At 38.8% G+C, this 16050-nt stretch overlaps 1 protein-coding gene across 2 annotated transcripts in view; it reads right to left on the bottom strand.

The window, feature by feature from the left end:
- TRPM5 (transient receptor potential cation channel subfamily M member 5) overlaps positions 1–14987 on the bottom strand; it is a 42987-nt gene extending 28000 nt beyond the window's left edge. For both annotated transcript variants that reach the window (XM_054827730.1, XM_054827731.1), the window contains exons 1-8: positions 14894–14987; positions 13400–13468; positions 11778–11949; positions 10631–10811; positions 8940–9106; positions 5382–5562; positions 2898–2962; positions 805–996 (exon numbers count right to left, since the gene is read on the bottom strand). In XM_054827730.1, the coding sequence (XP_054683705.1) occupies positions 805–996; positions 2898–2962; positions 5382–5562; positions 8940–9106; positions 10631–10811; positions 11778–11894 (903 nt within the window). In that variant the 5' untranslated portion in view covers positions 11895–11949; positions 13400–13468; positions 14894–14987. The remainder of the gene's footprint in view (positions 1–804; positions 997–2897; positions 2963–5381; positions 5563–8939; positions 9107–10630; positions 10812–11777; positions 11950–13399; positions 13469–14893) is intronic.
- Between the last annotated feature and the right edge of the window lie 1063 nt (positions 14988–16050).

Genomic DNA, 16050 nt, shown 5'->3' with positions numbered 1-16050 from the left:
CAGCTGCACTGAGACTTTGCAAGCATCTGGCAATATTGCTTCTAGATGCCCTTCCATCCCCTTGTGTTAGTGAGCTGGCAAAGTCCTCCCTAATGGAATTAATACATGGAAATTTTAAAGCTAAGGATTACAACAGGGACTGCAAAGAATAAGTAGTGGGTCAGTTTGATTGGACTTGGTGTATCTCAGAGGCACACGGTGCTCTTAAATCTTCACATAAAGACAATCTCAAAGTGGTTTTTGTTTCTTAAACACTTATGCACAGTGGTTTAAGTACAGCAAGTGTGCCTCAAGACAAGGAGGAAGGAAAATCTGTGAATCTGTTTTGTCTTTCTTTTTTAAGAACTCACATAACTGACATTAGATAGGATAATTTCTAAACATCTTTCATTCTTTTTAATTTATTCATGCTTCTCCATAATTAAAAGGTTTCCATTTAACAACTGTAGATCATGAATTAGGTCTCTTCTGTCACAGCTGCACAAGCTCCACAGCTGTGGAGCATAAATAATGCTTCGTGTCCTCCAGAAGGACTGTGGTGTTCCTGGGTGCTGGCTGTTACTTGAGAAAATAATTGAGGAAGGACAGAGCCCTAAATGTTCAGCTGAATCACTAGGACAAAGTAGTTTGTATGATCAACTGAGCATTTGGTTTTAATGTTAGAGAGGTATTCTATGATACCAGTGTCAGTACCCAAAACCTCTGGGCAGCTTGTCAAACCTGTACTGAATGGACCTCCCAAGCTAGAAATGGTAGGAAAGAGCTTGAGAACATGATGTGTGTAATATAAACATATAAGCTCACTGTTGCTGTCCATTGGAGAATGTCCTTCCACAAGAAGCTTTCTGCAGGGAATTTCTCCTTAAATTGCTTTTCAACAGCTTCTGGCATAATAAGCTGCGGGTCATTCATGAATGCAGCTAGGATGTCAGCTGTACCTCCAGACCCTGCTAAGATAAGCCAGGGAGCAGAATTTTCCAAACCGCTGCAAATTCTCTGTAGTTTAAAAAGTACATTTTTAGAATTCATGTATGGAAAGAAAATGTTATTCAAAAGAAGGATTTCTTGCAAACTAGGACTAAACGTGTACCTAAACCAGATTTGCTATAGTCAGTCCAGACTCCTCTAAGCTATTAGGATTTTTTTCTGATTCTGCAGCAGGTTATCCATGTGGAGGCCCCTGACTATACTTCTTTTCATGATACATCTACTGAGTAGCTAAGCAACCTGATTTGGACAATGCATTAAACCTCTTTGTCCCTGACTTTTCCCCCCTCCCCTTGCCATTTGTGTTTCAGCATAGTCAAGTGCAAGAGGAGCACTATACAGAAATTCTTAGCAGGCTCTTCTGGCTGCTAAACCTGGCGATACTTTCTGAAAATCAGGAATTTTCCTGTGGGAATACAACATTGGGCCACAGGAAAAAACCACTGAAGCATAGCAGCTACAAGAGTTAAAGGCTGATCATTCTATTACTTGTGCAATTAGAATGAGTCAGGCAGGTTGTTGAGAGAGGAAAGCAGAGGCCATGGCATCATAATTGCAACAATGACTATTTGCTGCCAATCTATTTCTTACTGTGGAGTCATGCAAGAAGCTAATGAGACTCTAAGAATCTAACTATTGATTCGCTTGTTGCATAGGCTTGGGTTTTATTCTTTATTTTTTTTAACAACTGTTGTAGTCCTCGATATGTATTATCCAATTTGTATTTAAGAAATTGATATTCTAAAAAAGCATAATCAGTTATCCATTCCCAGCACATGTAAATTTAGAGCAGCTCCAGCCAGTCATCTTTCGTCTCCAAGTCACTTTATTCTCTAAAAATTTGAAAAGAGGGTTTATAGGATGTGATAGGTGATTTTTCAACACCCAAGATATAGAAAACACTGCCATATTTAGCTTCTAGAAGGAAAGCTCTCATGAGGTGACACAATCTTAGTTTAAACAGTGAGATTTTTAATACCAGTGTGTGTTTTAGTCCAGCTGACAAAGATATGACAAGATACAGGGACTGGAAACTGAAACGAGAAAATGTCACCAGAAATGAGTCGTCATTCTGAAAGAGGTTACCAGCTTGTGTGGCAGAGTCTCATCACTTGGAAACTTTAAATTATGGTTAAATGTCTCTCTAAAGGTACTGTAGAGTGTACCTTTCGTCTGAGAGTATTATACAAAAAAATGCCATGTGGACATATAGGCTGCTACAAAGTAGCAAAATAAAATACTAGTAAAAGTAAAATAGAAATCGAAGAGTATCTCCTGGTTAACAGGTTCTTTAAGTTGTAGAAAATAGAAATCGAAGAGTATCTCCTGGTTAACAGGTTCTTTAAGTTGTAGAACTACTCAGGAAAAAAATCAAAAATTATCCTTTGCTGAAGAAGATATGGGATTGTTAGCAGACAACTCTCCAGTCTTCTATCCTTACAATGTATTTTTGTTCAGTGAAACTAGGACACTATAGTTTTAAATGGCATATCTAGCAAACCTGGTCTTACACTTCCTCTGAGCTCTGTGACAGAGACAGTTGTCTCACTAGTGCTAGACAGCACTGAATGAATAATCCTTTTTGTCTGTGATCTCAAGTAATAGCACCGTATTTCTATTTCGCTGGATTTGGAGCTGGCTTCTGTGGGTTTGTTTTGGATTCCTTATTCCCCTGTGTGAGCTGGCAATGGAAGCTTTAATGATCAGCTGGTGTCTATTCAAAAGGAAATATTTCTCCCAAACAAATACTGGCAAATTTAATTTTAACAGAATTCAGTTCTTCATGGTGTATAGATATGAATTTTGAATTTATGTAAAGTGCCAATACACATTTGTCATCCAGCCAGATTTTCCATTAATTACTTAGCACCAGTTAATTTATTATTCTAAAGTTGCAAACAGCTTCTTACCTCAAGTGTGCCTGGTCCTCCATTTACCAGTAAGCAAAGCACAGGGATCTCAATGCTACCTGTTCCTGGGAAATAGATGGTTTAATTTTTTAAAAGTTAACAGCTTTCACAAAACTATTGTGTTTATGCTGACTCCTTGAAAATACTTCTCCTGTTATGATCTGGTTTGGTGAGCCTGCAGAAGGCAGGCAATTGCAGAAACGAGTGGCAAAGGAAGAGACTAACACTGTGACCTAGCAGATAGGGTCCTAGCCTAAGGTTCAGGACAAAGGCACCTTTGCCTTGGACGTCTTGCATGATCCCTGGCAAGCAGTCCAGTCCGTTCTCACCTCAGTACATCGTGGCTACGAAATATGGATATTGGCACGTCTGTATGTTATAGCACTGTTGACTTTTTAAATTTATGTATTTACTGCAAGGTGATCAGATAGTGGAGTAATGGAGCTGCATTAGGGTGCAAGGCAAGATTGTTAGGTTTTCAGAGAGGCAGCTACCATTGTTAAGATACAGTTAGAAGTGAAAAGCTGTGAGTTTGTCCCAGGTGTTATGCATGTGCCTAGCATGTGCAGGAAGGTGTATTGGAATCCAGGAGAAGAGCCTGATAAAAGGAGGATTTAAGAATATGAAGAGGCTGACTTTGTAGACCAGCTAGGGTCAGATGTGAGTTGATAGGAACCATATGCTCCTTATGACTCTGCTTAAACAGTTAAAATTTCATTCAGCACGGTCTAATATGTGATTATTAATAACATAATATTAAACATTTAAAAGAAATGTTAATGAAATGTATAACATGTCACAGCAGCAGGGGAAGAAACTATGTTGGCATCCCTGTCCTTAGCCATCCTCCGACAGAGCCCCATTTATTTCTAGATGGTTTATACTGTAAATGTTGACCTCTGTAATCCAAAGGTGACTATGGATTGGTCTATAAGAGCTCAGTCAAAACAGTAGCATCATGAGATGAATGCCTCTTTCAGCTGAAAGATAAAAGGCATTTGGTTCAAACAATTTTTTGATGTTTCCCTTTGTAGGTCTCCCAGAGCAGTGTAAAGATCGCCACTTACTACTTTGTTGGATCAGAGATAAGGTAGAACTGAGCTGTAGCCAGGACATGATTGGCAAGTAACTTCATTTGTTTTAATGAATGGTATAGCGTTGCCATACCTCAATAAGGTGATGTTCTAGTTTGAAGAGTGACCTCTGTGACTACAGGTTCCTCAAGATAAGTTTATGGATTCAAATGTTCTTTATTTACCATAGATTTAGATAACACTTAGCCGGAGAGGGGGGGGAGATTCTGACTTTATGCCAGGAAGGTGGGAAGTCCTTAACCGCAAAGAATATTCAGCATATCAAAAAATTTCCTCTGAATGACTTCTAGGTATTTTTTTAAAATAGGGAAATTCTTTATGACCTTATTAAAGTGTTTTACTTCAGTAAAGTCACATAGCTTTGCTCAGCTTGAATATAAATGAGCTTAAATGAATGATATTGGTTTTGTTTACAGAAACTATCACTGAATTCAGTATGTTCCAGTGAAATATTTGTCAAATGGATCAGCATTTTTTGACAGAAAATTGTTCCACTGAGATTTGTTCAGTCAGATTTAGTTTGCAAGCAGAAAGAGGCTACTTTTAATTCTCAGCACTGCAACCTCAGCCTGCCATTACAGCCCACCTGCGGTCTCTCCTATCTGCATCACCAGATAAGCATTCTTCGGGTGCATTCATGCTCTCAGGTACATCTGTGCAACCATGCTATGGGCTATGTAATTGAATATTCCATTGATGCATACAAGTGCGAATAAGTGAGCTCTCCCTTATGTTTCAGCTGTGCTAGCACTGCAAGTAGTACAGAAACAAAGGAAAGGTAAAAGTGATTGTATTGGCACTACAACTGAATTCTTTCCACAAATGGCAGTAGGAGGCCTGCCCAATAGTCAGTTCTCATTATAAACAAAGGTCACATAGATTTAGATGGCCATTAGATGCTACATTTTTTATACAGGATAAGATTTTATCCTGAAATAAATATGGCTTAAAATATTTCAGAGGGCTTTGGAACAAGTCTTTTCTTCCAGTGTAGGAGCAATTCAAGACCCTGTGTGTGAGAAAGGATAAAAGTATACAACAATGAATATCCATCTCTTAGAGTCACTGGGTAAGGTACTTAAAGCTGGATTTATTTTCCATTTGTTGTGTTTTAAGGCAATTTCAGCTATGCTTTGAAGATCAGCTTTGAGCTATGTTTAAGGAGATGTGATAAAAGTCAGGATTTTTGGTTCAAAGAGCAGCTTCCTCAAATTCAGAAGTCACCTTAGTTCTGACTTACACAATGACAAATGTGTTTACTTGATCTTGCCTACGTAGATGATTGTCCAATTTGAGAATTGGACTTGCCTTTGATAAGGCCAGGGGCCCAGAAGTGTCACTGTAATATCAATATTATTCAAGTCAGCATGCCTATATAGAGTCTACTTACCACCATATCCAGTACGTTGTTCTGAAATATGCTTTTCCAAGGTGAGACGTAGCTTAGTGGTTCCATCTGGCTCATGTGGTGTTATGTGATCCACCAAAATAAAATGGGAATGGTTGTGGTCCAGGGAATACAGTGGGCCTTGGATATTATCATCTGATTGGTAGCGTACAAGACTTTCATTCTAGAGAGAGGAGGAGAGATGTTAGTGTTCTCAACAAAACACAGTTCATGTTTTTATGTGCTTCATCTCCATTTTTGTGTTGTCTGCACTGTGACATAGCACACCACCTTTGAGACACTCGAATAGACTCTTTGAAAAGGGTAGAGAAGGAGAATGTGTTCCTTCCGAAAGGTGCCAGATTTGACAGGACTGAAAGCTGAAATCCCTGAAGTTTTCCTCTTGGGCTCTGCAAAATATAGTGACATCAGTCATCATCTCTGGAACGCAGGCATTCATTCAGAGGTTTTGGAAATGTTTGTTGGACAAATGGAAAGGGGCCGTAAGACCCAATAATTGTGGATGGACCTGTAATGTCTAGGAGGGCTAATGTCTCAGCTGGTATAAACAGGGGCAAACCTATTCATTTCAGTAGCATTTTGTCTGTGTTTAGCCCAGTAGATGAGTTAGCCTGCTATAGGTCCATATCAATTTAAATGCAGCTTTATTTAACTGACAGGGTTATATGAGGTCTAGTGGTTATTCTCATCTTGGAAATTGCATTCTAAAAGAGTGAGTGACAGGCAGACTTTAGAAAGTGCAATCTTATCTTTTATTTTGGGTGAGGGGTGTTATATCTTGAAAAAATTTATTAATGAATTTTTGCATAAAATCACCGTCTGAGTAAAACAGAACCCTTCTTATAGTCTTTTGTTCTAAGTATTGCACTACGTATGATCTTCATACACACACTTTTTCAAACTCCCCTTACTTCCTTAATAAATCTTTCTTTCCCATTGTTACACATCCACTTTGATATATCATTCCTAGCTGCAAGCCAGGCTGTAATTGCCTGGTTATTCTTTTTCATCTTCATAATCACTGTCCTGTTGCAAGTAAGCCAGATTAAAGCAATTATTTAAAATCTGAATTTCCTTCTATCATGCCTCTTTTCCAACTCCTGCAGCCTTTGAGTTGATGAACAAAACTCAGACTGTCAGCTTGGCCATGGTGACCGTGTAGTACATTTTCCTCCCACTAATTTTGTGGACAGAAAGGTGTTAAAGCCTTTCTAGATATAGCAGTGTAACTATGCAAGTAACCTAGTTGTCATTAAGGTATGGTAGAGATATTTATGTTCTGGTTTTTAAAAGCCAGGTCTTATCTAGAGCCTTTTTTAATCTCAGCTTTTGGCAGTGTTGGTTAGGAAGAGCGGGTGCCCAGTTGAATCCTGGGGGAAGTCCAACCCAGGGGTTATTCAGGTTCTTCTCCACAGCCAAGGCTAAGGCTGTTGTTGGAGAGGCAGTGAACATACCACCAGGAGCTCATAGGAGCAGTACTGATGCATGAAAGCATTAAGTAACCCAGAGGACAAGCTCCTTCTTGCTGCGGGTAGAAGAGTTGACCACACTGCATAGCATGCCCTTAAGTGGCTTTCTGAAATGGAACTGCATACAGTCAAACTAGAAAAGAGAAATCTTCTTCAAAGCAAGGTGAAAAAGGCTATAATCAGGCATGTTCCTATGGCTTCTTTCCCTGTCAGCGGCTCTGGGAGGAGCAGGAACAGCAGAGGCTGTTCCAGGAAGAAAAGCAGTAAATTTGCATGTCCTTTGCAAAGAGCAAGTGCACAAATTTCTGTTATCTCCTCTCTGTCTCTCATTTTTGGGGAAAGCTTCTTGACACAATTAATTTGCCTTCAAATTTTGTTTTGATAGAGGGTGTGCCTATATTCTGCTGCCATGTAACATTAAGCCTACTTGCCAAAGATCTGACCTTTGATTATGACCCAGAGGCACAACCACCAATTGAAAAAGGCCCTTGAGAATTTTCCTATTTATTCTCTGAAAATGTGGAACTGATCTTTCAATGATGTTTAAAGCATACTAATAACACAGAAGAGATGGGAGGGATCCACTGATTTCAGGGCTTGTTTTTCTCCTTGCTAGTGTGGATTGTTAGCTCTATTTTATACAACAAGCTGCTTGTGTTAGTGCCAAGTATAAAGAGAACTGGGTTTAGATCAACATCCCTGTCTATAGTTCCTTTGTCCTAAAGTTACTGAATAAAATCCAGAATGTTTCTGGGTAGAAGCAGTGCCAGAAGTAATAGGGTCAGGAATGCTCTACATGAAATATTCCTTGACAAAGAATTTGGGCTTTAGTTAAGGGGGAGAAAATCTAATGCAACAAAAAGACCAGTGCACTCATTTTGTAGCTGCTGGTTGGGAAAGATCCAGTTGCATTTTGATCACTTAGCCTAGGAGGGAGGTGAAATAGTTTACATTTGCCAAAGCAACTTTCCTGAACAAAATTCACAAATGCAATGAACTGAATTCTTTCCTCTGAGGTCCTTTTGGACCAGTTCAGCCACACAAATAGGTTAAAGTCTTCCGGCTAAAGAGTCCCAGCTGGTAGAGCACACAGGTAGCTGTCCTCAGCAAAAAGGATGGAAAAAGGGAAGCCCAATGGCAATAAATTGCTGATATGGTCTGGCAGTCTCCCAGCTGCTAGCTGGTAGTTGCTAGCCTGAGGGAAGAATTAGGTGTGCGTTCAAAGGGCTGTGTTTGTCACTTGTGTCTTAGCTTCTGCAGGGAAGTAAAATAGCACAGGGGAACTGTCATTCATTGTCATTACACACCTACTTTATTGTTATAACATTCTGCTTAGGACTGACTGTATATCCAGTGACAAGAAGATCATGCCTTTTTTTTTTTTTTCCCTCCACCTCCAGGTCAATTCAGCATCAACTTGTCTTGACATCTTCAGCAACTGTTTCATTGGGTGAGTTTTTTTGTTTGTAGTTTGGGTTTGGTTGTTTTTTTTTTTTTCTTCCCCAAAGAACTTTGCTTTGACCTAAATTGTGAAGTCCCTAGAGCCCAAATAACTATAAGAAATCCTGCATGGCTAACAGTTTTGGCTTGGTGTGTTGAGCAAGTTTTTGCATATTAGACACCAATTCAATGATTACTTCAGAAAACTTGGTCTTGAAATATTTATATTTTATATTCCAAACTAGAAAATATACTTTTTACAGTATTTATGAAATAGCTTGGAGTAAATGCTTCTGCAGTAAGTGGACAAGGAAAAAAAATATTAAAGATACTGTATGATGCATGATTTTTTTCCTGACGTTCATCCTTACTCTGGTTGCTGAGTTAATGTCTAATGCTGTCATCTGCTGGATGTTTGCAGAATTGCTGTCAAGCATACCGAGGCACAGAATCACTAGGGTCTGATAATTCTTTCTGCTCTTTATTTCTGTTTTCCTCCAAAGCACACTTTAAACCCCACTCCTGTTTTTAAGTTAGATCAACATGGTTCTACCTACGACTTCCAAATTTTGTAAAGGTGAAGCTTACTTCTGAACAATTCTGTCTCACGAGTAGAGTAAGTGAAAAATACCTTTGCATTGTCCAGAATGTCTCTGTGCTGAATTTTTCTGAGTGAAGTTATTCCTATGGCAATCACTCTTACTTTGGATGAAGTACTAGCCAGTGCATGATCTCGGACTGCTTGCACTAAGTGTCTTGTTATTCCTACACGTAAAGCACTAGTAAAAATCCAGGCACCTGAAATTATTTTTTAAAAATAGTTAGATAATTTCTTTATAATTGAACATGTTTGTATGTCAGGTAACATTACTTGCAGTACTAGATTTAAGGGGTTTTTTTTTAGATAGATAAACTGTAGACAGGTCTTGATGGACTGTAACTCTTAGAATTAGAATACATACAAAGTATGTAAGACTTTAATAAGGAAAACAAGAAGAAATTGTACGCCCAAGCAAACGTGCTTCACATACCATGTGATGCAGTGTTGTCATCTTTACTCTGATGTCAATACACCCATCAAGAATGCTGTGTCCAGTCTAGAGTCACTTACTGTCTAAATACGAGCAGAAACATCACTATACCAAGCAGGTCTGATTGTTGCACGAGGAAAAGCAAAGGAATGGGTTGTTGGCTTGAACTGAGAACTAAACAGCCTCACCTGGTAGCAGAAGAGTTCGGCCATAACCTACCTAATCTGGTGTTCTCTTTTGTTCCTGTGTGTTGGAGAGTGAATTTTTCAGGAGAGTAGGATTTACGGCAGTATTGTTATGGTGACAAAGGATTTGGAGAACCCTACGCAAACAGCTAACCAACCTTTTTCAAATATGTAACATAAAGGAACTGGAGATCTTGATGCTGCCTAGTCTTAAGTATAGAAGGCAGCTGGAGATAGAGAGTATCCGTGTGGTACAAAAGTACCAAAACAGGGCTGTTTCGTTACAAAAAACAAAACTGTTACAATCTTGTCTAGACCAGTGAAGCTAAATCAAGAGCTTGCTGTGAAATGCTTACAGATATTTTCACTTCATTTTGCAGGTATTTTCATAAAGCTACAGGGAAAAAAATGTCATCTGAAATGAAAGCCACTTCCATGCATGTTCCCAGACATTGATTTGTTTGGTTTTGTCTTCAAATGCTTTTCACTACTCTTGTCATTCATGTGAACAGCCAGGGAGAAAGTGGACTGACTTATTTTGTGTTATACATTACCAAGGTGTTTTTGTTTAAACTTGAGTCTAATCGTAGGCTGTTTTACTAACAAAGTCTATTCAACTCTTAGATTTGAAGAAAATAATCTTCAAAAATTTAAAAAAAATATTGTAACAAGACTTTGGTAGCTTAAAAAGTGAGAATGGAGAAAACAAGAATTCTTATTTTTGACCTAAATTCACTCTTGTTGAAGTTAAATTGCTATGCTCTCTTAAGAATTATTTTGCTATGGCACCAAAGACTATGGCACCAAAATGTATGTGGTCCCATCTCATGCTATCTTTCTAGTGTCATCTCTGAGGGAATAATATCAGGTAATTTTACACTTCAGGAATGGTTTTGGTTTGAAACAACTTATTTTTGCTATTTCTAATACAATAAATTTAATTTCCAAAGCTATTTAAATACAGGTTGTAGGTTGCATTCAGCAAAGCCTTGAACTTCCAAAAATAATTGTGTGAGCAAGCCCATTGACATTAAAATATCACTGGATGCTAAGTGTGAGAATCCAGTAGGAATATAAATTCCTTCTTTAAAGCCTAAAGCACTAACCTGTGCTTTGAGCAGCCTTTATAAGTCCTTTTTTTAAGGTGTCCCGTAGCCAAGGCTTCATCTGGAAATTTTCTTCTTCCCCTACTAAAGAGACAACCAAATTGGGGGCAGGTAGCTTCCATTTGTTGAGCATAACTTCGAATATAATTCCAGGATGAATGGTACTCGGGACCTTAATAAACTTCAACAAGCAAAACAAAAAACTAGTGAATAACAATGGGACAGTACGATACAGTAGAGATATTGTTCGTGGTGAATGCAGAAGGAAACTTACCATCAACTGGGTTGTTTAAGAAAAATTTGAGCAAGACCTGACAGAGAACTAAATACTAGGATGAATTTAGCAGGCTTCTCTATAATTGTCATCTCACTAATTGGGTCAGTTCTATGGGTTAATTCTGTGTTGCAGACTGACATATTGCTCTCTTCTTTAATGCTGCTATTCCTCTTGAACTGCCTTCAGTTCCATGGCAGTGTAACAAAGCCAAGAAATTTCTTAGGCATTTCTTGTTTCTGCACTAGCTGAAATATTTGCCTGACTTCATGTCTGTTTTTCAAGGATGTGTAACATGAATCTATTGCTTCTTCCTGTCCTGTATATATTTTGGCTTTGTGCTTAATACTTCACAATGAAAAAAACCACTTAAGGCAGATTTCTGATTCTAGGAATTCCTTCTGCTCTAGCACTAATGTACACAAGGGAAGAGGGAGAAGGTGGGTCTGTCCATGTACATCCTTCTCTGCATATTAGTAGAACAGAGAGAGAGAACTTTCAGGAGAGTCTTGAAATGGCTCAAAAGTATGTTTAAAATGTTGAAAACCATAGTGATTAGTTTTTAGCAGAAAGATTAAAACAGGGAAATGATGCAGAATGAAGGAATCTGGGCATATGATTGATTTTTTTTTTTTTTAAAGGAAGAAGTGATCAACTGTACTTGTAGCATGTCAGTGCAACTCAAGTGATTGATTTCTGTGTATTAATAGGCCTTATTTTAAATCACATTCATGTTCAGGAAGGCATGGTCCCTACTTTGAGTGCAATGTGGCACACTGACCCTCACTGTTACACTCTCTACACTTAATGCTAAGAAGTAACAGCTGAACAACAGCAATAGTGTTAAAGGGTTAAAACTCCTCAGTGCTGTACCTTTCCGCGTTTCTTCCCAGAAGCTGTGAAGTCTATTTCTCCTATGCAGTACGGTAGCTCTCTTTTGACAGCTTCCTCTTTGTCACTGCTGCAGAGCTTGGTTTCCATTTCCTCCATTGAATTTGTAAGGTGATCACCAGTAGACCAAGGTGTTCACTGAGATGACAGAAAACTGGAAAACGAGAAGCTGTTTAAACTGGAGAGGCCACAAAAGCCATTAATTTACATCTAGCAGAGTTTTAGTCCAGTATTTTACTCTTTTACTGTTATGGTTATAAGGTTCAGCTAAAATTGGAGGTGTTTGTACCAAATGTTGGATATTATATACAGGAGGAGGCAGATTCCAAACCAAAGCTATGTAACAAGTTATGAAAAGGCATGAAGGAGTAAGGCTTTCTTGACACTCACGTAGCAGACAGAAAGCTGAGTTGCGAGGTGCAAGATCCTGCAATCTGCCCAAAGTCACGTGGGGCATCTCAGAGCCCAAAGGTAACCCTAATTCTACAACAGAGAAAGAGGAGGCTGAGCCATAAACTATTTCAAGCAAGAGTAGAGCTGTGTCAGTGAGCGTCTGAGTCATGGTTTCTTGATGTCGTTATGCATCATGCTACTATGACTTATGTTATCCAACATGAACACTAAATAACAAAATGATGACATGGTATTCATGTGAAGATACTTTAGGAGAAGTTTACTCTCTGTTTGCTGTAGGAATAGGCTATTTCTTCATAAGCCAAAGTATTTAAGGCCAGGGTGTACTTGACAAGAACATACAGTTCAAAAAGGCAGGTGTTTTTCTCTATACATGGCTTCAGGAATGATGCTGAGTAATCTATCCTAGAGCAAAGGTCATATAATGAGTTGTTCTTCTGCATTACATGAGGCACTGAAAAGGTCTGTTGCTTTTCCTACGTTCCAGTTTGACTGAACTGATGAAATCTGTATTTTTCAAATTATAATTACAGCTTGTATGCTCTATTTTGTTTCTTTTTGAAAAGAGGCAATGAAATAGCTCTCTGCCCTCTGTCTTCATATGCATATTGAAGTATGTAGTCAGTACTTTAAAAGTCCTTGTGACAGTAAGCCAGCAATGGTAATCAACCCTGCATCAATCTTTATTTCCTAGCCCAAGAGATTTGCTGTGGACATAAGTGGGTCAAACTAACAAGTCTCTTGTGGGTCTGTTAGGATGCTCCAGTAGAGGGAGCAAGCCCTCCAGCTGTTCCCTTGGGCTGGAAAGTCTCTTGGAAGTCTGTATCCTGGCTGTTTCACCATTGCTGCCTCTGTATTCTCTTCTCTTCTTTTATGTTTTCTGTGAAACAGAAAGGAGTTGCCTTTTTCTCTGATCTGCCTCTGAAAAGTGGTTATGGACCCTCTCATGACTTGTTTCCCCTACAGCTATTCCACACCTGTGTATCCCTCTGCCCCCGCCCAAACTTCTGTCAGAGGTCACTGCTTTAAAGATGCTGTACTCAGTCTGCTCCCTGCCTGCATGCTCATCACTTCTGGAGAGAATTAAGTATTAATTCTGAACACTAGGATATCAGACTAGTCCAATTAAAGGTCTTACCTAAAAGATCTTCTTTTGGATTAACAATAATGGTACTTTCAGCAAAGCCCACCTTTTTGTTTGAGTCCACTTTTCCACTGGAGATGCAGCTTTATCTCCTAAGAGTATAGAAGGCAGTATTCTGGGGGAAAAATAGTTAATATGGAGTCATAACAACACATTTTGACTATTCTAAAGTACAGAAATCACTTCCTGGAACTTGCTGACAGAACAAAGGTTTTGATTAGAAAAAAAGTATTCAGGACTGAATTTCCAGGGTACATTTAGTCACCATTCTTCACTGTCCTAGATAGCACACACTTATTTATATCTACACACAAGCAATTAACTTGGAATATATAGCAATTTACAAAGTAAGCTGATGGTTAATTTGGTCTCATAGATAGGGCCCAAGTGTTTAATTTTAAGTCAAGTTGTAGATACTAGCTTGCAAACTTTGATCATGTGGTGATGCGTGACTTTTCTCTTTTGAAATAAAGATGCTGAGCTGCTGAGATTTATGAGGAATATTCTTGCATTTTGATAATTAATTTTTTCCAGAAATAGCACATTATTTGATTTTCAGTTTAGGAATTCTGATTCTTAATGGTAGTGAACAACAGTGAAGGGGACAAAAATAGGTAAGATGCAGAAGCTTTGATCACAAGCTTTTATAAGTCTGGAAAGTGAGGAAGGCAGCTGGTAACTGGCACTACACAGGGCATTACTTTTGTCGTGTCCCCCCCCCTCCCCCCTTTTTTTTTTAATCAAGCAGTCTCTGAACCATGATATTAGAGACTAAGAGCTTATTTTGGGGAAGTATTATTTCATCTTTCCATCCTGTTCTTATACCACTTCTTCAGCACCCCTGCAGGCTGCTGTCTGTGATGGAATACAGAGCTAAATGGAATTCGTTATGATCTTCTACAGTTGTCCTTGTGTTCATGTTCCAAGCCAGGAAGTCTTCCAGCATCAAGAGCAGAAAAGTGGTACTGACAGAATGGCAAAACAAGTCCAAAAATTATGCAGGGTTCTGAATGGTATCCATGCAAGAATATAGTGTAGCCCTATATGGAGCTGAGAATGTACACTAGATGAGATCCTGGACTATTATGGAGTGATACTTCCTAAGTTTTTGCATGGAGCTTTTACAGATAAAGCCAATGAGCAATGCCAAGTAGCTTGCATTTTTTTGCTATTTTTTGTTTTGTTTTTGTTTTTAGTGAGATTGGTCACTTGACAGTTTTTCTTGCTTTATATTCTACCTGTTGTTTGACCTCCAAGGAATAAATACTGGGACTTTCAGTATGACTCCAGTAATGTACAGGTGCAAACGTTCCACGTCAGTGTTCCACCCAACGGTGCTAACGGAGCAAGGAAACGTTCCTTTGGTATTTAAAGGGATGGGGAAGAAGATTTTAAAAGCGGCTCTATAGATACTATACAAGTGGGGGAAGAAAACAAAACAGGAATTCCTTACATCATGAATGTTACAAAATCACCAGAAAAAGACCTGCTGCATGAGATTTGCAGATGCAAAGGCTCACCACATTAAATGTTTCCTTACCTTCCTCTATAGCTGTCTCAGCTACTGCAGTGTAACTCCTCGGTGTTATGGGCAGAATCGGAGAACACTGCATGGATCCATTCAAGCACTGCACCTTCAACCTTACCACCACTTTGCACTGCAGTGGAGCTTTACTATGTACTGATCAGTCAGCACACAGACTGCTTTATGCCCTAATATTTGAATATATATTCAAAGAGGATATAGACAGCTCTGTCACTTCCTCCTGGATTGTTAAGACCTCTGTTCTTAAAAAGCATGTGGGCATCTCGCCCAACGTCCTCTAACAAGCAAAGTAAGCATGTATTAACAAACTGTAATATAATTACAGTTTTTTGGAGTGTTTTTCTCCTAGATTTAATTCAGTCTTGTTCTGCTTGGTTCCAGCTTTCACATAAGTCTCTAGTGGTTTCAGGGGCTATTGCTTTGAGACTTCTGGCTGTACTAGATTGCGAGTCAGGTCACAGTAATTGGGTCAAATCTTTGTGGTCGAAGTCATGACATTCCACTGCAGTCAGCTTAACGATGGTCAGCTTGCATCACCGTAACATCACGGAGTATTATTTAATTGCAAGGGTCTGGAATAGGTCCATACCTTGGGAAAGAATAGGCAGATAGCCAGAAAGAGGAGCATGGTCTAAGCACTTTTTGAATGAGAGGAAAGGTAGGGAGGAAAGCAAAGACAAAGGCTATAAACCCAGCTGGATGAAATACCAATGGGGGATGACCGGTACTCCATGATTTTCTCCCTTTCCATATACTATTTTCTGTTGAACTTTTTAGAAAATTCCAAGTTTCTTTTTATCCTAATATTTAAAGTTATCTGTGAGAATGCCATTGTATTAAATTTAATTAAAAGATTACTTAAAGGCAAGCAATCAGAAATACATAAGGTGTGGGGGGAAAGCCACAAAAATCTTGCCTGCCCCAATCTGTGCATTCATATTTTAGATTTTGTGTACATATGTGTATATATAGAGCAATCTTACTTTAGTTCTGGTTCAGACTTAAGTACAGATTTTTCTATCTAGGCTGCTGCTACATATTTACGTTTGTAGGTCAAATTCTGTCCTAGATGTTCCCATCTATAAATAAAAACATCCATGGAAAGAATGTACCTCTAATGATTAACAGATTTGAAATATAACCTAGAAAAC

This window comes from Grus americana, chromosome 5 (assembly GCF_028858705.1).
Source record: "Grus americana isolate bGruAme1 chromosome 5, bGruAme1.mat, whole genome shotgun sequence".
Taxonomy (NCBI): Eukaryota; Metazoa; Chordata; class Aves; order Gruiformes; family Gruidae; genus Grus; species Grus americana.
Note: the sequence above shows the minus strand (reverse complement) of the source record. Positions and strands in the feature narration are given on the sequence as shown.